The 24,199-nt window shown below is 31.1% G+C and overlaps 1 protein-coding gene across 1 annotated transcript; it reads right to left on the bottom strand.

Moving 5' to 3' along the window:
• Positions 1 to 635: 635 nt before the first annotated feature.
• Positions 636 to 23,276, bottom strand: LOC125077236 (ras-like protein family member 11B). The gene is made up of 7 exons (XM_047689116.1): positions 23,007 to 23,276; positions 8,701 to 8,794; positions 7,250 to 7,306; positions 6,980 to 7,080; positions 5,311 to 5,505; positions 2,779 to 2,956; positions 636 to 2,638 (listed from the first exon to the last, which is right to left on the bottom strand). Exons 2-7 carry the CDS (start codon positions 8,771 to 8,773, stop codon positions 2,538 to 2,540), a joined length of 705 nt encoding a protein of 234 aa, XP_047545072.1. The 5' UTR covers positions 8,774 to 8,794; positions 23,007 to 23,276; the 3' UTR covers positions 636 to 2,537.
• Positions 23,277 to 24,199: the final 923 nt, after the last annotated feature.

Consider the following 24,199-nt stretch of genomic DNA (forward strand, 5'->3'; position numbering starts at 1 on the left):
ACCCATAGAGACTAAACAAGGCATAATAAAATTTATAAATAAAATATTGTCCTCATGAACTTTGATTTCGGATATCAATAATACAAAAAATGTTACAGATACTTGCATCGCACTGGAATATTCGTGCATCCAGCATCCATAAAGTGTTACTTTGATTTAATTTATTCATCAGTTTTGTAAGTGGGTTAAATGCAGATGAGCTTTAAGTATTAAATCGTCGAAACATCGCAGTTGTTATTATAGGAATTTCCCCGTTCAAAATGTTGAGGAAAATTTGTATCGGGTTTAGAAATACCTAATTGCGTTTTTAAACTGTTACGTATCTTATTCATTTTTTATCATGTTATCGTACTTTTTCAGAACGTCGTGATCCAACACTAAATAATTTATGTTGGCTTTATTTTATGAAATCCATAAACAATTTGTTTCATGAATCTTATTTTTATTACTAATAAATGCTTTTTTTTTGGCAATTACGATCAGCAGTATGTTATCGTCCTTGGATTTATGATTTGAAATAACAAATAATGTTTTTCTATGTTAAAATAAGAAATGTGCATGTTTGTTTATGATTAAAAAAGTATACTGCTTCTTTTTAAATTATTGAAGTTTTTACAAAAAGGAAAAACCAAAAATATATGTATTAAACATTTATTTCTTAATATACAATTTATTTACAACTTATTCCAGTCAGTTCCGATTTCTTACTTTTCTATCAATTACATTATATATTTTTCCTCGTAGTTCATTCCTAACTAATATCATTTCGACGCATCAAAATTATAATGAAAATGTAATTATCAACATACTTATAATTCAGCTATCGTTGTCCATAAACAATAACATTTAATATTTTTTTTTACTTTGGCGTATTTATTGAAATATCTCTTTGACATTTCCATCATTTTCATTCATTACTATTTAATATTTTTTACTCTGGGCTTTTATTGGTCAAGTTTTTTTTTATTGACAGATTTTGTAACTTTATGACAAAAAATAGTCTTCACAATTTTAAAAAGCTATATAATTTTTTTAAAGCCCAAATTCTTTACTTTAACATATAGATGTTAATTATATACTTTTTACATAAGTATGATTATGCGTATTCCGTTCTATGTCTTTTCACAGCCTATACCTAATGACTAGACAATGACTATTTTCTTTAAATAAATACAACAATCCATAGATTTTTTTGTGTACAAATATTTGATAAGATTATTTAATATATTTCATTTGGTCATTCTTAATTTAAAACGTCAGATACTTTATTTACAATGTTTTAAAACTTTCACATGGAAACCATTTGAATAACAATCTTTATATTATTTGTAATTTTATCTTTTGAAATTTATATACAATACAAAACAAGGTTCACATAATTTATACGAGCATATCTATGAAAAACCATAATGCTCCCAAATTTTCACAATTGTAGGCGATCTACCTTAAGGATTTTGTTCTTTTAACATTAGGAATGTCAAATCTTGTTGAGAGGAGCTAAGAAATGATTCTTTTAACTCTCAAAAAGCTATTGCATCTCCCACCTTTAGTTATAATTGTATGTATTTTATGAACATACTTGCATATTAAGCAATATGCAAAACTAAACTTATTGTTAGAGTTTTATAAATTTTTATACGAAACAGCCTTTTATTTACGAGAGTTTATGATTTTTCTTTTTTTGACGTTTTCATTACGGTTGCACATATTAATATATTATTCCTAATCTAGAGACTAAGACTTAAGATAGTAATACTGTGTAAAAGTAGAAAAGTCGTGTAAGAATAACAACATAGTAATGTATGTTTATGTAAAGTTTATATCGTATCATCAATAATTACTTAGGCCAAGAATATATAATACATTCCATATTAAACATTTTGTTTATAAAGATTAATTCAGTTGCAAATACGATATAAATTCTTATAAATTTTTAATAAATATCTTATACAGTCAAATTGATCTATTGGTTCAAATATATTTCACACAGTGAATAATACGAATACATTTAAAAGTATTTTCTTAGTTTGTATGCTTTGGTAGGTATATACTTATGTATACATTTTAAGATCTTTGGCACGTAGCTTTATCAGGTATCTTTGCTTGCACGATGACTCCAAGATATTATGATTATTGTCACGATTAAACATTAAAACTTTTCACTTGTAATTAATAACGCTACTATTTACACACATTAAAATTATAAAATAACCCTATTAGAATTAAATAACGGGCATTTAAAGCTAAAAAAATGCACCAACACTTAGTCTTAATGTCTTCAACCACTGTGCATAGTATTCAGTTACATGGCGGGCATTAAAATTGTCTAAGATGCTCGTATAATATCGCCCAGGTGATTCACCTTAGAACACGCCTAGAAATATCTTTTCTTGAAATATAATTATTTCGAGGCATAATATTCAAAGAAATTAAATTGTAGGCAGTGGTGATGAAAATCGCGATGGTACTGGTAGGCAGACTAGGCACACAGCACCGGCGAGCCGTCAGCGCGCGCGGTGTGCTGGCTCCGGTGCCGGTCAGGGCGCAGCGGCTGCTAGTGGAGGCCGCGACGGGGCGGGCACTCTCGGGCAAGCTACGACTGACCCGCGGGTTATTTGACTGTTATTCGTCGCACCACCTTTAAAAACACAATAATAATACTCAAATAAATATATTGATGGTTTTTATTACATTTGCATGTATTTTATTTAATGTAAATATAAGGATTAGTGTCACAGTCAAAGTTGAAATAAATTATAGGCTACGAAGAAAGCTTACCTATTAGTGATCCGAGCATTTTTGTCACTGAAAACTTTCTCGTGCGCTGTGGAGTGCGTACTTCAGCGAGTAAGCGGTCGACACAACGGTAGAGATCCCCTGAATTGTCAGCCACGCTCGCTTCGCTGAACGAAGCGCCGTGAGCGGCGCTTACAGCTTGGCCTTCCTTTATCGGCACCTACAAAAAAAGACTCTCCTTAGACACAATATAAACTGAAGGAATAAATCAACCGATTGAAACGAAACAATGACTCATTAGTAACAGACAGGCCTATTTATAGCATAGGACACGTAATGTATATAATCCATTTGTCTTAGCTTACTGCGTATCTCAAACTGTATTTTTTTTGATAAACAGTTTACAATACGTTTCCGTCAAATTTAAAAACGTTGTATTATTATTTACAATTTAAATTTCAAGTACCAGTAACATAAATCGATCTTGTGCGAGTGTGGGCGTCGGTGCAGACTCATCAGGGTGTACTAGTAGTATTTCTGTCATTCGTTTGCAAACCTCAATTGAAACTCAGAGAAGGTAGGTAGGCTACCTACGCCATTGTCGTAAATATCGGGCCTTACCAGAGTGTAAGGCATGTGCAGATAAGCGAATTTACAAGCATTTTTGCCTATTAAATATATATAATATTAATTTATATTTCATATTTAGTAGTTTCGTTTTATTTAGTATCGGATAAAAAAACATGTCATGTCAAATCTACCTCTCAAAGCTGTTAACCAACATATATAATTAATAATGTCAACGCACTAAACTAACTACAAAAAATACTAATATAGAGGCATCTCCTGTATATATTTTTTCGTATACCATCAGTGACAGCGGATTCCAAATCATATTTATACAATTGTAGCAGAATTTATTCTTTAAGTTATGATTATTGTTTAAATAACATCCCAAATATTAATCTGATTATTATAGAAATTAAATCAGAGTGGTATACATTTAATTTAATAAGAAGGTAAATAAAATCTGTCTCTCTATATATCGTTTCTATGATTTAGGTTTTCAAAGATGGAACTTGTTATATTTTAATCTCTACAAATAAAGTCGCTTCCCGCCGCCTGTACACTTTTACTTTGTACTTATAAACTACGTATCGGATTTAAATAAAGTTTTCATCAATAAACCGATTGATTCAAGAAGAAGTTTATAGTATAATACATTTATATTATATACATAGAGAAAGGCGAGAATTTCTTTTTTCTTTTTGTGAAAAAATGACCCTTATGAAGTCAGGGCAGATAGCTTGTATAGTATAATATAGTTTTGTTTGATAGCAGGCAGGATGTACGTCGCCTAATCACATTTCCGCAACTTAATTGGATGTCGTCGTTTTAACTAAAGATGGCTTACGACTGATAAATATACTTTAATTTAAGAGCTTTGAGGCATATTTAATGTTAACTAATTTCTTTTCAACTCTTAAATTCGATAATGTTCACCATTAAATGTGGCTCTGAAGGTGATTAATCAAACAATGCTTCGTCTCCTTCTTTCGAATTTCAAAAAAATGATGTCAGAAAGAGACAGATGAGTGTATAATTAAGTTCTTTAGCGAGTGCTAAAGAACGTTTGTAAGGCCGTGTGATTCTAGTTCCGTGTATACTGTTTTCGTCTAAATGGTCGTGTTTCGTGTGCGAGTCTCACCGTAACATTAAATGTCAAATGTTTATGCAAAATAATCCCACACGTTGTTTTATTATGCAAGTAAATGTGCTGAAAACCACGCAAAATTTTCAAACGTATACATTTTGATTTATTGCGTTAATATTTTTGGAATAATAATAATTTAAGAGACGTAAATAGAGGCTGTCCATTAGATTATAGGTAGGAAGTCAATTCAATATAGATATGCGTGGATAACGGTGCGATAGTGTAACAGCTATTGTTACTTTGAACAGGTATTATATACTAAGGTTGCACTAGCCTTCACTACGATCAATACACAGCAAAGCACTATAAATATTCCATTAAATCGTTCATATAATATCTATGTTCCATAAGGTAACACTTTGGACATCAAGGATTTTTTTGGTTAATTCGTTATAAAGTAATTTTAAGTGTTACGCGGAGCAAAAATAACAGGATAGGGTTGAAATTTAAAAATGGTTTTGAAAAACAGACGATAATATTTGAGTGAGCCAGTGTAACTACAGGCACAGGGGACATAACATCTTAGTCCCCAAGTTTTGCGGCGCATTGGCGATGTAAGGAATGATAAATATTTCTTACAGGGCCATTGTCTAAGGATGACGGTGACCATTTATCATCAGGTGCCATTTGTCTGTCCGCCTATCTAAGAAAAAAATAAAAAGGTAATAGGAGTCTCCTTACGTACCTTAGGTAATAAGAAGACGCTACTGAACTATGCCTATTTATAAAAAAAAAAAAAAAGGTAATAGGAGTCTCCTTACGTACCTTAGGTAATAAGAAGACGCTACTGAACTATGCCTATTTATATATACATACATGTATAATATATGCATTAATGCGTTTATATCTTAGATACTAACCTGTCTGAGGTGATCTAAATCTGTCTTGTTTCCCAACAGAGCGAGCGGCATCACTGACGGTGTTCCGGTCGTCGTATGCGCTGGGCTTCCGTGTACAGGTGTTCTTTTCAAAGTATTTAATATCTCTGTGGCGTATTCAAAACTGCTTCTGTCTGTCACGGAATAAACAAGTAAACAGGCGTCTGCCCATTGAATCTGTAACAAGAGAAATCAGAAATTACAAGCGACTTTTTTTAATTGAACTGAATATTAATTATGTTATTTACGATTTTTATATGAAATTAACTCATTAAATTCATAAGTTACTCAACAACAATTTAGAGCATCTTTATAGATTACATTCAGGCACGGTACACGTACCTATACCAGATTAATTAGGTCATTTAAACTAGGCCACTAGTTTTTTTTAAGAATAAAATCACAATTAACTCTTGCATCGAGATAATCGAATTTACGTCACTCGGATATTTATAAAAGAAAAATTCAATAATGAACTGATGTATTTAATTATTTGGTACTTCAGTTAAAACACTCGGTTACTATTGAATTATAATACACACCAGTATCACAATATAAGTCTGATACATTATTGATTCCTTTCCACTCAATTAACCTTGATTATATAATAAATTTGTTATCGATTGTATCTGAGGGCCTAGACCTATTACTCGTATTTTCTACATATTTAAAGTACATTACTCAGTAAGCGTAAACCATGAAGAAAACAAAATTATATATGATATGACGAATCGTGTAATAAAAGTTTGAAATAACTTCAGTTCATTATTTCAGATGAACTCTAAGCAGATTTCAAGGCAGCGGAAATATACAAGTCCCGAGACAGGTAAGAGAAATTATTAATTTAACTCGGTACTGTAAACAGAGTGACTCACGAAACGAGTGCTGAGTGACTGTGCGGGTCACTAGAACGAATTCACTCCTCAAACCACTCGTATTATATTCGTGACGATTAACCCACTTGCCAGAACATTAAACGGGTCCAGACTTGGTTTAATCTATGATTTTGTTTGCTACCTCAATAACACTACTTTGACTTCTAATGGACCCGACAAGTGGTTAAATAGTCATCATCTTGAATTTAAAAGGCTACCTAAATGAGCCAAGATGTCTCAGTGTTCAAACACGCATCATCTTAATCGAAAATCGCGGGTTCAAAGCCAGGCAAGCCTAGAAATATGTGATGTTAGCACATCAAATGTTTATGGTATATTTACGCGGAAGTTAAGAATAGCTATAAACTTTGATGAAATAAAATGTTCAGTTGCCGATGTTAATACAGAACATAAAGGCGGCGCCGAATGACTATAACAAATGACCTCGGAGAATTATTGTTGTTATTTTAAAAGAACCCACAAATATCCTTAATCTTTCCCTGATTTAGTTTCTGTATTATTATTAAAGGGAGCCAAAGGTCGTCCAAGAGTGTTAGTTTGATCGTGAAGTACTGAACAAGGTTCCGTAATAAAAAGCATTAACCTACATTTGATGAATGAATTGTATTCGCATGCATTAACGGTATAAGTATAATTGGTACTTATTTCAGCAATAAATATTGATTGTATAATTGAATTTAACAATATTTATTATATTGAATGAGTAATGTTGTTTGTTTCTTTTTTATATGTTTATTAAAATACTTAAATGTTACCTGTTCAGCTGGAAATTTGTCAACGTTCGAACCAGATACGTCTATAACTTCTAATTCAACTGGAGTTCCATTTATTGGCACAGTTTGTCTGTACAGAAGATCTGTCGAGAAAAGATAACAATTAGTTCGTACGCAACAAATATGAATAAAAATATCTAAGCCTATTTATTTCACATATATTTCTTTAAGAATAATATTTTTTAATATGATTATGATTTTCATCGTAAAATATATAAACTTGTATATTTGTTGGTTGTTCTTATTGCTAACCTGTATTTGAATGATATTCCCCGATGTATCTTCTTGTTAGATATCGCACGATAAGAGCTAAAACAAAATAAATATACGGTTAAAAAATATATAAGTATGTAAGTGATAAATATAGATTTGTTTTATCACATGTGTCTTATCTTCAGTAGTAGTACTACTAAAACATGTTTTTCATGTACGCGAGTGATATATTATCGAACGGATAGACTTATTTGTTATTTAATTCACAATTGATTGCTAACATAATACTTCATTCCCAGCGAGAAGATTGTATATATTCATAGTCTTTGATTTGTTAATGACTGCGGATATAAAAAACAAAAAACTTTTTATTTAATAAGAATACAAATTTAAAATGGTTTGTAATGGACATCCAAAGCAAAAGATTGATGGGCTTATATGGAACTGATATGTTGCTTAAGAAAACAATAATGGGTGCATAGTTCCAGCGAAATAATTTGAATTATGATTCGATTACTAATTTATGTGCAAATTGTTGAATGTTTCATAATTATTCTAAAATATTAAATTTAGGAATTCCTATGCAACATAAAATGTAGAGAACAATTTGTTTTTTTTTAATTATTAATTATGCAATAAATTAGTAATAATGCTTGTTTTAACGTTTCCAAATAAACAGGCGTAAAATAATTGTACGGAAAAAACCATAAATGGTAGATATTTAAATCTTACTTATATTCATCGTTTTCCCGCACTCTGTGCAATTCTGTGAGTATTAAACGCAAACGTTTGCTTATTGAAGTTTGTAAAGAAGTGTTGTTACTGTAAAAACTATCCACCAGGAGCGCTAATAAATGTTTTGTTAATACAAAGTCGTTACTATGCACCAAGAATGTATTTGTACGAAAATATAACTACAAAAATGACTATTGCTTTTAAATTATTTTATAACCTGTGCATATACTTCGATATATATTTGTTGTAAGAAGACTCGTTAATTTATTATGCAAATGAGGGCGTATCAACACCTTTGCACATTAAGACGTCGTTGTATCGTTTATCGTGTCAGGAATTCATACAACTAAAAGCAAAGTTTCGAATTTCTTAAAAGATAGAAAGTAGAAGCGACCTGAAAATATTTTCAGACTATAAAGTTTTTAAATTATGTTATACGCTCTTTGGCATTTGGGTCAAAAGATGCTATCTACAAGCAGACGTGATATTACAAATGTTACGATAGCTAATGTATTTATGTTAAGGTATTAAATTATGTTATGGACGAGTATTTTTATTATATAGTAGGTATAAAATTGCTGTATAATATATTTCTATAGACACGTTCATTTATTGTTTCGTCAGATATCATTTGCGATTTAAGATAAATATTAGATAATAAATACATATGTGAGAGAAAAGTTAAAATCACAGAAATCTATATTTATGTAGGAATGTTGAATGGTAAAAAATAAATAGAAAAACTAGTCGCTTACCAGACTTGCCAACACGGGAGCTGCCAATGACGGCGATGCGTACGCGCGGAGGACTGGCTCGCTCGTCCCTCATGATTGCGTAAATATGGCCCGGCTGAAACAAAACAATGATCTATTATCGACCGCCTTCATAAACCCACATAATCATTAGACACAATGGTCTGAACCGATTTTTTTCAAAAATCAAGTAAATAACGGGCGACTTTTGTTGGAGATATATTTTTAAACCACACGGTTTTTCTGCTTCCTGTTTATATTTCTGCGTCAGTGTATAATGTACCTGTGTTTATTTTTTCCTTTTACACATCCATTATTTTAAGAATATGTCGTCAACCAACGACAAAATCTTTGTCGATTGTTTTGAAACATTTCCAAGTATTAAATCTAAAGTTTCAGCAAGATGATCTTAGAGGCGATTTTTTTTCATTCATTAGTTACATATCACTTCAATGACATCTTACTTTTATTTCATTCATTCTTACTAAATATGACACGTTCATTTATTTTTTTATAACAACATATTCAAAATATTTCTGGATGTTAAAATTAGTACCTAGTCATTAATTTTATTTGTATATTATAAATAAGTCGACGCCAAAGTAGTCAGAGATCGAGTTTTATTTACGACTCTACTTTTAAAAATGAGGCAATATGTTTGTATAAATTTCAATTGAAATAGTAAATTAATATGAGTGAATCACACTGATACGAATGCAAGTGTAGCGTAAAGCGTGAATGTTGATTTATCTTTGCAAAAATCTCACAATAACAACATCGTTCGGAATGAGGCACGAGTTTATATTAATAGAGCTTCCTTTACGTCAGCTTGCCTACCAGATGGTTGAATAACCCAAGCTGAACATGCAAGTGTCAAATGCAGCTATATGACGTCCTTGAAGATATAACAATCCTTACATAAATTTAAAGGTTATTTTACATAAAGAAATAGAAATACAATTGTTCTGTTCGAGATGGTTTCAACGACAGAACAGTTTTATTACTTTCTTTATACACCTACACATAATTAAAAAACATAAAAAACTTTACAGAAATAAGCACTCGCTAAAATTATTAGTTGTCGACACTTAAATTAATAGCTGACCTAATTTAAAATAAACTGCTTCAAAATTATTCTATTTTAATTTTTTTTTTTTAATAATAAAATGAAGAATTTGAAACTAAAAATGCGTTTTTTTTCCTAAGGTTATAAATCAATTTTATTGTCCTAGTTTATCTCGAGCAAGTAGCCGACACTTCACGTCGCAATTAAAAACCTGTTTTATGCCGACTTTAATTCTAGTCCTCTTACGAGACTTTTATCATCGCTTTTACAGCTGAAACATTTTATTTATTTAAGCAAATAAATACTCGTATTTTTTATTGATTTCGTGTAGTTTTAAATTATTACGCAGTTCAGTTCAGTTGTGATTTATTTATACTTGATGATTATATCTATAAAAACAAAACTAGTTACTTCATAGAAAAATAAACGTCATTATATTTTATTAGCTATTCCTTAGAATAACAATTACTGACGTAATACATAGTCGTCATGGAATTTCGTTGAATTACACATTTTTTACGCGTAACAAGACTCATTATAAATATTTATAAAGATTATATCTAATGTTGAAGCCGATCTATTTATGTTAAAACAATATGTAAATGACAAACTGGGTTTGATGCACTGCTGTGGACTCGGTATAGACTTCGTCGCGACGATGTCAAGTCTTATTTATGTTCGGCGCCAAGCTATAATAATTTCAGAGTTGTCGCTAAAAAAAGGCAGAATGCTGCCAAAATTTCACATTTGACGCAGTATTTTAGTATTTTCTATACATATAATAAAACTGTACCAGGGCGACATTTGTATATGTTTTTTTTTTGTAAATACATAACAATATACAAACATAACATACAAGGGCTACTGGTATATTTTTGGAAATATTATCTTTTGTCTGGCATTTGGCAACAGTATCCTTGCAGACAACGACATAAAAGTGTTTGCACCATGTCGGATGATGTTATAGTACATAACATATACTATCAACATAATTCCAATCTAACCTGCAGAACTTTTTTTGGAAAATCTATTCGATAAAATTGGGTTTACCAGGATTAATATTTATTAATAGGAAAGCACAAAACAGTTCAGTGCCTTTTTTTTCTCTGTTTGTGAACCGATTTTCTTTTTTTTTACAAAAAATTTGAAATTTGCACTTTAAAAAAAATTTACACCCTGAATGGGTCATTAGAATTACCAACTAGTTTATGATAATCTGAATGAAAAAGAATTTTGTAATAAATCCTACAAAATACTAAAATATTGTACAAAAAATAAAAATAATCAACAATGTATTCAACCATATCTATAAAAATATTACATATTAAGTTAAAATTAAAAAATGTGTTACATTATAAACAATTATTATTGATAATGAATATTGTTATCTCAATATTCAGGCTACAACATCTTCATAAGCGGTCACGTTTCAGTTAAATTCGAGGCATTATTCTGGAATATTCCATTATTAATTAAATTACGTACTCATGGCACTCTGTACATACAATGGAGTCGATTCAGGCTTAGGCACGTGAATACCTCGCGTAGTGTCAATCCACATACCGAGATGTTTCTGATAGCTGTGTCTGTGTAAAGTGGTGTCTGGGCGTTGGTGTATAATTGTTAATTTGAATAAATAAAACGTTCACCAAAACTATATGAGCAGAAAGATGTATATGTAGTGTATGTAGTCTATAGATTTTATTTATTTGTATTTTTCTAATTCACGCAAAAGATAATAATGAGAATTTCTTGGAAAATTTCCATAATATTATTAGCTTTATTATGTATATAGGCAACATTATATGTTTACGTAAGTTTTAAGATATCAACATAGACGACGAGAAAATTTTAGCCCGGGGCAATAATTTCTGTAATGACTAACATTTAATTATATGAACAATTTAGGCATGAAATATGAGTTTCATAGATCATCTATAATAATCGATTAAAATTTGTTTTAAATGTAAATATGATACATTAAGCAAACAATTTATTTGTATTAGTAATTTTTTACCAAAATACAAGCACAAAATTTTATAACGTTTGAACTTTATAATTTAGACTAGTTTTAGAGACATCAAACAATGATGGACCGAACACATAGTACCAGAAAAAAGACGTGGGGTGTGCGGTGCGACGTTTTAGCGTTGAGTAGGCGGGCTGAATACAGTACTTATACTAGTATGACATATGCTTTATTTTTTCGAATAAAATGAAACATGTATTTGTAATACAATCCATTTTTTGTTAATATAGATTGAATATAATATAGTTTTGAAAATTTGAAAATATCAATTGTTGTGGATATTGAACGATGGTGCATAAATTACACGGCATATAATAAATAATTGACTAAAACCGTTTCTGTAAGATGTACAAAAAATACGAATACATTCTATCATCTCGTTTGAATTAAAATCACTTATTTTCGCTAAGAATTACGTCAAATTTTTTATGAATTGAAGCAAATTCGAAACATGAAATTGGATATGATGATTTTATTGACTTTCATTCAAATATGTTATGTCGAATATCAAATACGTATATTTTTACTCACCCCTATGTGCTTCTGTAGCAAATTTGTTAAAACACAAAGTAATACAAAGGTCAATGTGGGAGTTGGCGTTTTTGATAAAGGTCTGTTTACAGCTATCAAATGGTTTAATCAGATGTACTAAGACGATTGTTGGCGGTCGCGTGGGTGAAACTCTTTAGCGCGTCGGAGATAGATGCGGAATATGTGGGAGGAATGCACAAACACTGAACTTGAAAATAGTTCGCTAATAATATGCAAATTGAAATACATTCCTATGACGTTTGATTTACCTTTCTTCTTACACGTTTGTCTGTTGTTCGAGTTTAATCTTGAAAGTTAACCAGCTTTTGTATTATATCATTATAAAAGTGATTTGTGCGAATAGTAAAATGTAATGCAAATTCAATTATTAACAAAGAAATAAGAAATATTTCGTTTGTAGCTAACGAAAATAAAGAAACGAGATAGCTCATTGGTTAGAAACCGAGCACCTTAACCGATGATTGCGGGTTAAAATCTACACAAGCACCTCTGATTTTTCAAGGGCTTAATTTGTTTGAATTATATTCATCTCGTTCACGGGAGTGACGGAAAAAATCGTGAAGGATATCTTCATGTATCTAATTTCAATGAAGTTTTACCACATGTGTAACCACGAATCCAAATTCCAAATCTCCTGTGAGGGAGGGGTGCCTTAACTCAGCAGTGGGACATTTTCAGGCTGTAACATAAAATGTTTACTTCTTATAAGGAAAATGATTCTTTCTTCTATTTACTTCATTACTTTCTAACTAAAATAAAGCTACGATTGATTTGATATTAAAAAGGATTGTATTTCTGCCCTAGAGAAATAAATAGAACCAATATCACATAATTGTTTACGTATCGATTTCGCCTAAAGACCCCAATCGAAAGTCCCACTATGAAGGTCGGGGCCTTCGTTAAGCCATCCTTGTAATACCCTTATTTTTAGTCGTCAAGGCAAATTCAAGGCTTGAAACAAAAGTAGAGTAGGCATTCATTGACAAAAGGATTGAGGTCACGATGAACGTCATTTTGATTAAAATCACTAATAATAGTCATTTCAAAAATTGATTGAAATGTACACGCAGCTTTATTTAATAATAATGGATAAGCGGATTGGCAAATGGGCCACCTGATGGTATGTGATCACAACCGCATATACTCATTGGCGCTAATCGTCAATCGTAATTGAGAATTGATGTAATTACACTGGTTCATTCACCTTTCAATCCGAAACAACAATGCTATACTATCCTATAGTGTTCTGCTTAGTAGTAGAATAATTAATTATTGGGTAACCTACTCAGACGTGTTTGCACAAACATCAAGTAAAATTTATAATACACTGTATTTGTATAAAAGTCTAGCATATGGTTACAAACAAGAGTTTCGAAAGAACGCAAGAGAGTTTGGTAAATTTAGTTATGTTTTACGTAAAGATAACAAAGCAATAAACCTACTGAACGAGATTTAAACAGTACGCGATAATATTGTAAATCATTTGTTTTTACTGTATGTTCGCTTAATTCACACGAGTCGACTATTTCATGAAACATACAAATCAGACCTATCAACAGTCCGTAAACTTTAATATGAAGTACTTAAATCTAAGTAGAGCGAAATCGATTTATTTTTTAATTTCTTCAAATACAAAAAGTTTTTACTATTACCAAGTATTCCTTTAAAAAAAAATTAAAATTCGAGACAGTATAAATTTTTTCTTAAAACAATTTACATAAATTATAATATAGATACATTTACGCATACCTACTCGTATGTATAGATCCCGTCAAACAAAGCGTAAATACTGACGTTATGGATTGAGATTTGTGCCATCTACATTAAACTTAGATTTATTGCGCACTGATAGCCTGAATATGAAGTGTTTACAACTTTCTTCCTATGATTTTCCTGTAACCCGGCTCCTACATTAGTGGTAAGAGGTAAATTGTGCGAATCGGAAGATATAACCTAGGTCTAGTATATCTAGGTTATATCTTACGATTCTAGGCTAGGTATTCATTATTAAAATAATTAAATAATTGGTAACATTTTTATGATATTATTAATTAGTTTATCCAGTTCCACACACGTTATTTAAAACGAATGCTCGATAAATTTCTAGATGACTATGGTTCTAATCGGCATGTAAAATACATATAGAAATCGTGTAATCGTATTAACTATTATCTACGTATAAATTGTAAGTAGTCTGGAGTTCAGTGTCGTCACTGCATTCCATAGAAATACATAATCTCCACATAACATATAACGAATAACGATATAGCTAACTAAGTCTAAGTCGTGTGTATATTTGCTGCTTTTCTAGCCAAATAAAATGAATACACACCCTAATTTAGGATTATTCAACAAATAAGGTGAACGAACATCCGTCATTATAAGAATCAATGCGTATTCAAGCATAGACACTGAACAGTGAGATTAACGCGAGGCGTGTGGATCAAATTATATTTAGTGCAGGAGGTGAACGCCTCCTGGAGTTATGCAGTAGTTCCGATATTATCTACAAAACTATTTATGGCCCTTTTGACATCCTTAGTAGCGTGACGGTGTTAAATTTTAAAATATCAAATAATACAACGACAATTACCAATCAAGGAAAATAGGTGTAGTATTTTTATAATTTACTTATTAAATATAATTTAACACAGTCATGTATAACAGAAAAATTAAAAATTTATAATTATCAGTACTTTCAGTTTTTCTGTAAACATTAGCCGCTTAATAAACTTATTTATAGTTACAACACAAGGAAAGTTGAAGGTTTATTTGGCATTAAAATTACTAACAAAAAATATCTTCAAATCCCCAACTATGTGTTTTGTTGATATCGTAAATAACGATAAATTTATTTCGAAGTTCATTGCTCGTAACATTGCTATTTATATTTGAAGTATATTCTAAACCTTCAACGAAGCGAGTAATGGAACCAAGATTGTGAATGAAATCTCTACGTTTAATGCGAAGGGCTAACCTTGCGCAATTGTTTATACGAATAGATTAAAGGGATAGTTGAACTTGAGATATCTGAGGTTTTTTATATTATTTAAGCCATAAATTATTCTAGAGCGGTGTTTGTTGTAAACTTGACCTAGTTATTTGTCTAACAATGAGATCCAACCCAGTTATGAAAATTGCACAATGTCTTGGCTGACTCATTTGAGGTTGAACGTTAAAATTAGGCTAATGAGGATTTGTTTAGATTAATTATACAGCGCTGTCCTTAGCCCATATGTTATAAAGTTTCGTCAAGATCAACGTCACAGTATCATAACAATATGATTGACGGAAAATTAATTTAGATTGAATACAGCGAAACCGACATTATTACAGCCTAGTAAGCTCCAAGTATCCGCACGAATGTATTAAATTCGAATTTCATTTGAGATAATTAGTTCGTGAATTTATTTCAGACTATATAAATTCACCACAATGTAATGAAGAAATCCGAACGCGTAAATATACAAAATTCTAAAATACAGTGCGAATGTGTTTATTCCTCAACTCCACGTCCGGTCACATGGCTCGAGCCATATATTAATTTTTGTTGTCATTAATATTTGAATTATTTTTTTAATCAGTTCAATAATAAATTTATGTAATATTAAAAACAATATATAATTTGTTCTACTATCTAATAGTACTGGTCAATATTAACCAGTGCGAATCAAACATCTTTTTACGCAATATACTAATATTTTACTGAATTGTCATACTACTTAACGTAAACTCAAATTCAACGAATGTTAACAGTTTTCTGTAGGTACAAACTATTATATATTTTCTTATTATTGCATGCCCGTTAATTTTTTCCCCCCCTAGACGTGCCATGATAAGATTTTTGTCATAAATCGTCGAGACATTGGCACTAATCAATAAATTTGTATACCTACGCCATGAAGGATCGTATTTGTTTGTATTTTACAAGATAAATTTTCCATTAATTTAAGTTTTATTCCCAAGTGGGATATATTTCAAGGTCTAGAAACTTTAATATTAGCAGCCATGCATTCTATAGTGATAATATACATGTATAACTTCTATAATAAAAAATAAATAAACCGAATATGTTAAATTTAGACTATTAATTATTTTATCTGTAATTGGCCAAAACATTGGCATGACATGGGGTGCAATGAAGTGTATTATTATTAAAGGAAACAAGATTTATTTTCCTTCATGTTTACAATTCATCTCTTGCTCAGTGTTAAGAATAAAATCGTGAAGGAACCTCTGCCTCATTTTTACCAACCTCTACTGGAATAGCCTGAAGAAATGGAGCTTCACTGTATGTATAAAAATAGACGAACTACAGCCAAATAAGAGTTATTGGATAACATTCTGTTAACACATCGAAATGTCGAAATTCCAGCTTTTATTTAACAATTCGCTTTGTAAGTTAAAACAAAGTCTTTAGTTTTGTTTATTCACTCAATGCTAACCCGGTTAGTCATATTCGTAGCAGGTATGAAATAAAAATATTTTGATTAAATGTGTATCACGATACGTAGTTGAAAACGTGTTTACTATCTTTGATCAGTGAAAACAAAAAGTATTGGATTTTCTGGGCCGTTACGATATCCAAATAAATGGTTTTATTTGTAATGTCTGGATTTTTGTTTTATTAAGCAAGATACATTATATAACGAATTTATCTTGAATATTTGTTAGTTGTACAGATATGATATTGTAGCATTACATGTGAATTTTAAATGATTATTGCGGTGTCAAATTCGGTAAGAATATTGAGTTTTAATTATTCTTATTTACTTTACTATACTTAATTTAAACTATGCCAACATTAAAATGCTCAATTTGCTTTTATAAATATTCATTTTACGCTCGACGGAGAAAAACACCGCGAAAAGTCTACCCACATGTTTTCACATTGGAATAACGTACGGGAATAACACTAAACCTTTATCACAAAAGGAAAGGACGGCTTACCGTCCTGCTGGGCTTACCCAGTAGTGCTACATTTACGTCTGTAACCTTTATTTAGAAACTAACTGCCCGTCCAGATTTCGCACGGGTAAAATTTGTACAAAGTTACTCCTTCTTGAAGTTGAAATTACCAAAAACCCTTTATTAGTGAGCGTCTACGTCACTTATAATCAAGTCAATCGGACCAAAGTTTAGGAGATCTCGTGTTGAGTTATTGTTACTACATACATTTAAAAAAATAAATTAGTAACAACGGGAGTATTCTTTTAAGAGGAAGTTAGTGTTTTTTTTTAATTATTTCATACATCATTGTTTTGATAAATACTTGGCAGGGCTTTCTGCGAGCCCTTCTTGATAGATACCATCCACTTACAATGTATTCTGCCATCAAACAAAACAACTGAGTACAATTTTTATATGTATACATGTGTAATCAGTTAAATAAAATAAATCGATTCCAGACTCTAGTGGAACATGAATTAATTTCCGCCGTAGTTCACTGTAGGAAGTCTTATATAATTTTCTTAATAAACAAATGAATTGAGATTAGTTATTTTATATATATATGCGAATGACGTAAACAATTACTTCAAAGGAGTAAGCTTCCAGATTTTGATGTTCGAGGTGAAGGTAATTCAATAAAATCTAAAATGGCTTAAAGTCAAGTGCAACGGTCGTTGAAGGTGTTTACGTACTTGTCTATGGATTATATATTTATCATCTTGTGTAACATATATATTATAATATTAAAGTAAAGTAATATGTTTTTCGAAATTTTTAAGGTTATTGCTGTGGCAACTTTTGAAAACAGAACATTGCTTTGAACCGCGCACATCCTGATTTATGATTGCTTATGTCGTTAATCAACATGAATTAACTTTAAAGTTGTAACGTTTCTAAAATTAACCATAATAATTCTATAAAATATACCTTAAAGGAATCTACTCCAGATCCGACCGATGACTTTTCAGACAAAAACATACTCAATTGAGAGATATGCGAAACAAGTTTTTCTTGTATTACTGTGGTAAGTAGCTGCAACTATTATAATAATCGCGTTCTTAAATCAAGTAGGCTCATAAACATACTTTTAAATCGTTATCTTACAGTACTTCATTTAAAGCTACTATCGATTAGTTGTCAAAGTCAAAGTCAAAGTCAAAGTCAAAAATCTTTATTCAATATAGAAGTGTTTGCACTTACTTATTGATTGTCAAAAATCTACCACCGGTTCGGAATTTAGCACCTCGGACCTGAGAAGAACCGGCGAAAGAAACTCAGCGGGATATATTTTTTTTCATTTTTTTTTTAACCATTTTCCATGTAGGTACAATGATAAGTATATATTAGTTGTTTGAAACAGCCTGGAGGCGATCATTTCATTCCCAAGGTGTGCAGTCAACTAAAAAGTCATTAGTGTTGTAATATCCTTTAGCACACAAACGCTCTTTAACGACTCTTTTGAATTTTATAATTGAATAATTTTGAACGTTTTCTGGGATCCTGTTGTAAAAACGTATACATTGCCCCAGAAAAGAGTTACTAACCCTGTGTAATCGGGTACTTGGAGTAACAAGTTTATTCTTGTTCCTAGTGTTAATAGAATGTACGTCACAATTTCTGGGAAAATCATTTATGTTTTTGCGTACATACATAACATTATCAAAAACAAATTGAGAAGCGACAGTCATTATTTTAATTTCTTTAAATTTACCTCTTAACGAATCTTTTGGGACCAGGTTATAAATTGCACGAATAGCCCTCTTCTGCAGTACAAAAATAGTATTAATGTCAGCTGCATTACCCCAGAGTAGGATGCCATACGACATTATACTATGGAAATAACTGAAGTACACAAGGCGTGCCGTATCCACATCAGTCAAAAGTCTAATTTTTTTTACCGCATAGGCTGCAGAGCTAAGTCTATTCGCCAATTTATTTATATGGGGGCCCCATTGGAGCTTAGAGTCTATTGTCATACCAAGGAACTCTGTTGATTCTAAAACATCTAATGCTTCCCCGTTTAAACGTACACTCGTTTTGACACATCTTACATTGGGAGTAGTGAATTTAATACATTTAGTCTTTTTACTATTTAACATTAAATTATTAACACTAAACCAATTTACTATTTCAGAGAGAGTATTGTTCACATCGTCATATATTGAAAGACGTCTTTTTATTTTAAAAATTAAAGAAGTATCATCAGCAAACAATACTATCTCGAGTTTATCACCTAGGAGATGTGGCAGGTCATTTATATAAACAAGGAAGAGAAATGGTCCAAGAATTGATCCTTGAGGGACCCCCACAGTAACTGGAGACCCGGGAGATCTCTTTCCATTTACATCAACCCTCTGAATGCGATTGCTCAGATACGAAATCAGAAGACTGAGTGCAGTGTCCCTAATTCCATAATGACGTAGCTTCCTGACCAAAGTTTCGTGTTGCACACAATCAAAGGCCTTAGATAAATCACAAAATATCCCTAAGGCATCCTGTGACTCCTCCCAGGCCCTGTAAATATTTTTAACGAGCTCAACACCAGCGTCAGTTGTCGAGCGACCCCTTGTAAATCCAAATTGTTTCTTGTGTAGCAACTTGTTATTGTTAAAATGTACTAGCATTTGATTTAGTAATAACTTTTCAATGATCTTGCTAAGAGTTGGTAGTACAGAGATGGGCCTATAGTTGTTGGGGTCTGATGTACTACCTGATTTAAATATTGGTAATACTCTACTATGTTTCATGAGGTCAGGAAACACGCCACTAAGGACACATTTATTAAATATAGTGACAAGGTAGGGTGCGATTACATCAATTATTGAATTGACTACCTTGACAGAGATCCCCCACAGATCGGCCGTTTTCTTAATATCTAGTGATCTGAAGGAACTTATTACATCACTTACACTTACTGTATTAAATTTAAAGCTAATATTACATTCTTCCACATGGTTTTTTAATAATGATTCAGCAACGGTAGGAGAGGAATTTAATGAGTTAGTTGTCGAAAATGGAATGTCAGCAAAAAAATTTTCAAAAACAGTTGCAACATCCCGATCTGAGGAAAATAAATTGTTGTCAATAGATAAGCTAAAGTCGGAGATGTTATTTTTGACTCTTCCAGTTTCACAATTAATAATTTTCCATGTCATTTTAATTTTATCAGGTGCCTCAATAATTTTTTTTTTTATATGCAATGATTTAGCTGTATGACATACACGTTTGAATAGTTTAGAGTAGGCACTAACATAACTGATAAATGAAAAAGATCGGTTGTATGATCTTTCACTATAAAGTTCATACAACCTCTGCCTACTCTTGTGAATTCCGACAGTCGCCCAATCATTAAATTTAAGAAAATTCCTAGAATAGACTGTCTTGGAAGTAAATATGGCATTAAATTCTGTTTTAATTAATTTAAAAAAATTGTTATAAAGCTCATTAGAATTATCATTTAATTGTAAATATGAGAGCTTTGCCATGATATTACTTCTGAACTTCTCAATTCGATACAAATTGATTGGAACAAATGTCTGTTTTAAATCCTTAGCATTATTATTTTTTTGCGAATTAAATGAAGCCAACTGTCCACAATGATCAGAACTTAACATATTTATAATACATTTATGATTAGGTACACAGTTGGTAAATATGTTGTCAATACATGTTCCAGTGGATTCAGTGATTCTAGTTGGCTCTAAGAATAAGTTAATGAGGTTATATGAATATAATAATGATCTGAATCTAATACTTGTGCTACAGTTTTCTAATAAATTTATGTTGAAGTCACCACAAATAAAAATATATTTACTTGATCCAGATAATTTCAATAATGCACTTTCCAATATTTTCTCAAATGCTTCATATAACCCGCTAGGAGGTCTGTATACGCATACAACAATGACATGCTCAAGCTCTGCACAGGCTATTTCAATAGTCTGCTCAATAGAAAGGCTCACAACATCCTTACGTTCTTTAAATTTTAGATTTTTGTTAATAAGTATTAATGAGCCACCACGTATAGCTTTTTTTCTATTGAACATACTAGCCATCTGGTGACCACTAAAGTTAAACATAAACTGATAATTTACAAGCCAATGTTCTGTTATACATAAAATATCAATGGCATTACTGTTTATGAATAACTCAATTTCTAAATCTTTTCCTGTCATTCCTTGAATGTTTTGGTGCACCAGGTTTACAAGTTTACTATTATTATTGTTTTGATTATTTCTAATTTTAAGATTTAGGAATTTATCCAAGGTTAAATTACTATTAGGTAAATTAATATTAGTATTAATAATACTTGAGCCAGAGACTATCTCTTTTGTCTTAAAATTCAATTTAAATTACTTTTATCAGTTGAAAAGTAAAATCTACAAAGGAGAACCGACAAGAAACTTATTGCCATAGAAACCAATATTCCAATAAAAAAATATGTATTTGTTACTATCACGAACGTTAATTAATATTGCAAGTTGCTTGGCGTGAATAATTTATTTAACGCATATGAAATCACGGGTTACAGCTGGAAATTAATTTAAGCGCTAATAATATTTCATTTATATTAACAATGATTCTAATCCATAAGTGCACGTTATGCTCGCGTATATTTCTGTCGCCCTGCATATTCGAAGAATAAGCTACGATATTGGCTTCAAACCAATTATATTACAAAATCAATTGCAATATGAAACATATGATTAAAATCATTCAATTTCATTCAGCATTTTCTTACAAGATGCAGAAAAAGTATAATCGTCCACAGATAAATATTCACGCTAAAGGGCATCGGGTGGGTAGTTAACAATGTGGGCAGAACTAATTCCATCAACCCCATTTTTTTCTAAGATATTTAGTTTTATTAAACGCAAACTGATAAGGAAAACTGCTTAAATCAATGAATAAGATAATACTCATCTCTCAAAAGGCAAATAAATATGGCAATAACTTTTCATTAACTCCAAATACCCAACAGTTGAAAAATCTGAAAGTGGATTATATTTAACAGTAATTAACGAGTCTGGAAAAATACCGAACATACTCAAACCAGGATTTGATACGTCGCGTGGAAAATTATTCGATGGGTATGATTTAACGGATAATAAATACAAGCGGTGTGCGAAACCATCAGAATCGTTTAACATATTTTTATGAATTATCGATTCCCCGTGGTACACGAGTTTATGTTTAGTTTAACTTTATATTCAAAACATGTATTCTATTGGGTTTTTAGTTCAAGACCTGAAAAAAATTACATAAATTCTAATTCTATATTCGCTATTAATAAAATATAAAGAATATATAAGTTATTTTTTTTTTCATTCAAATAATATAAGTATTAATACAAAGTTCGACTGTACAATATGTGCAAAATTAACCAGTAATTGATTATCACTGATGTAACTATGTATGCACGTTCTTTGGCTACTTTTCAACGTCTTAGTAAATAAGACGTGAATATGAATGAATTTTCATTTTCATATTGGAATTATCAACCTTGATCTTCTCAAAAAATCTATTAATATACTTGAAAGTGAATTATTTGGCAAGATACGCGATAATATGTAAATATTAATTTGTCAGTAAAATATTTTTTTGCAATGAAAAAAATAAATATTTATATTTTTTTAGATAATAGAATGTTACAATGAAGTTACTTTCTCAATTCAAAGTGCATAACTTAAACGGGTCGAGTAATACACTCACCTGATATAATTTATGAAATCAAAGTCGACCCGAGCTTACAGTTTCAGGTCAACTAGGAACCGGCTCTGCAACACTTGTATGTAAACAGTCTTAACACAAAACACAATAGTAATTTAATCACTCAATTCCTGTAGCTATTTAACTATTGTCAGTAACTAACTAAAATATTGAATGCAGTATAGTTAATTACAGTACTGTTTATTCAATCACTCACTGCGCACAAAGTGACATGCGACTAGAGAGAACGCCTGCAAGCGACTGGGCAGCGCGCTCTCTCTCCGGCCTATATATACGTATCGTTACTAGCTACATCTGCTCGCTTTCAGAGTGATTTTCACACAAAAATACCGGAGGAATCTGGAGCCTAAATTTCTCTGTCACTACCTTCTTCGACACAATGGGAGCGTTGATCTCAGGCATGCATCACAGACAGCTGACCAGATTATTTCAATCTCCAATGACCGACATTAGTAACCCGGACTAACTTTTGCAAGACCATATATGGACTGAAATATTAAGTGGGCATTTATGGAAAAAAAAAATTTTCTTTCGCGTATCGTTATATCTAACTGATATATGACAATTATACATTTAATTTCATATATGTGATTAACAATGATCACAACATATCATTTGCTTATAATTGTCATGAATTTTGTCAGATTGTGCGCTAATTGGTATGTTATTATGATGATTTAAAAAAGAAGAAATCAGTCCAAGGATTAAATTTACACTTGAAACAAAATTGGAAATACTCAAATGTACTGTACAATACGTATTTTATGGTTATTGGTGCGAAATACGTCTCCGTTTGTAAGTTGTCGATGACGGAAATAACGGTCTTGTTTATACGGTGTTGTTTCATGGTAGAAGGAAGAAATAAAAATGTATTTTTTTACATTAAATCAAATTATTTTTATTCTGCTAATCAGATTTTTAATTTTAATGCCTGGGCTTCGAATATTTATTGCTCACGTCGTGCATCTTAAAAAAAACTAAGATTATTAATGAAAAAATGTGCATGATAGTTTGTCTTTCGATTCTGTAACATAGCTTTTCGCTATGTTACAGAATCACAGTTGAATAAATCGAAATTGATTGATTTTTGCGTTTAACTTTTAAAGCCATAACATAAGATTCAAAAAGTAACTTACATAGCATTATTAAAGTAAAAAAATAAGATTTTATTAAAT

The sequence above is a fragment of the Vanessa atalanta genome, chromosome 3 (genome assembly GCF_905147765.1).
Source record: "Vanessa atalanta chromosome 3, ilVanAtal1.2, whole genome shotgun sequence".
NCBI lineage: Eukaryota > Metazoa > Arthropoda > Insecta > Lepidoptera > Nymphalidae > Vanessa > Vanessa atalanta.

What these genes read in the sequence shown, in the direction of transcription:
- LOC125077236 (XM_047689116.1), bottom strand. Translation starts at nt 8,773, where the DNA reads ATGAGGGACGAGCGAGCCAGTCCTCCGCGCGTACGCATCGCCGTCATT. An exon ending in CTCCCGTGTTGGCAAGTCTG is followed by an intron (nt 7,307 to 8,700) that starts GTAAGCGACTAG and finishes ATTTTGTTTTAG; the next exon opens with CTCTTATCGTGCGATATCTA. An exon ending in GGAATATCATTCAAATACAG is followed by an intron (nt 7,081 to 7,249) that starts GTTAGCAATAAG and finishes TTTTCTCGACAG; the next exon opens with ATCTTCTGTACAGACAAACT.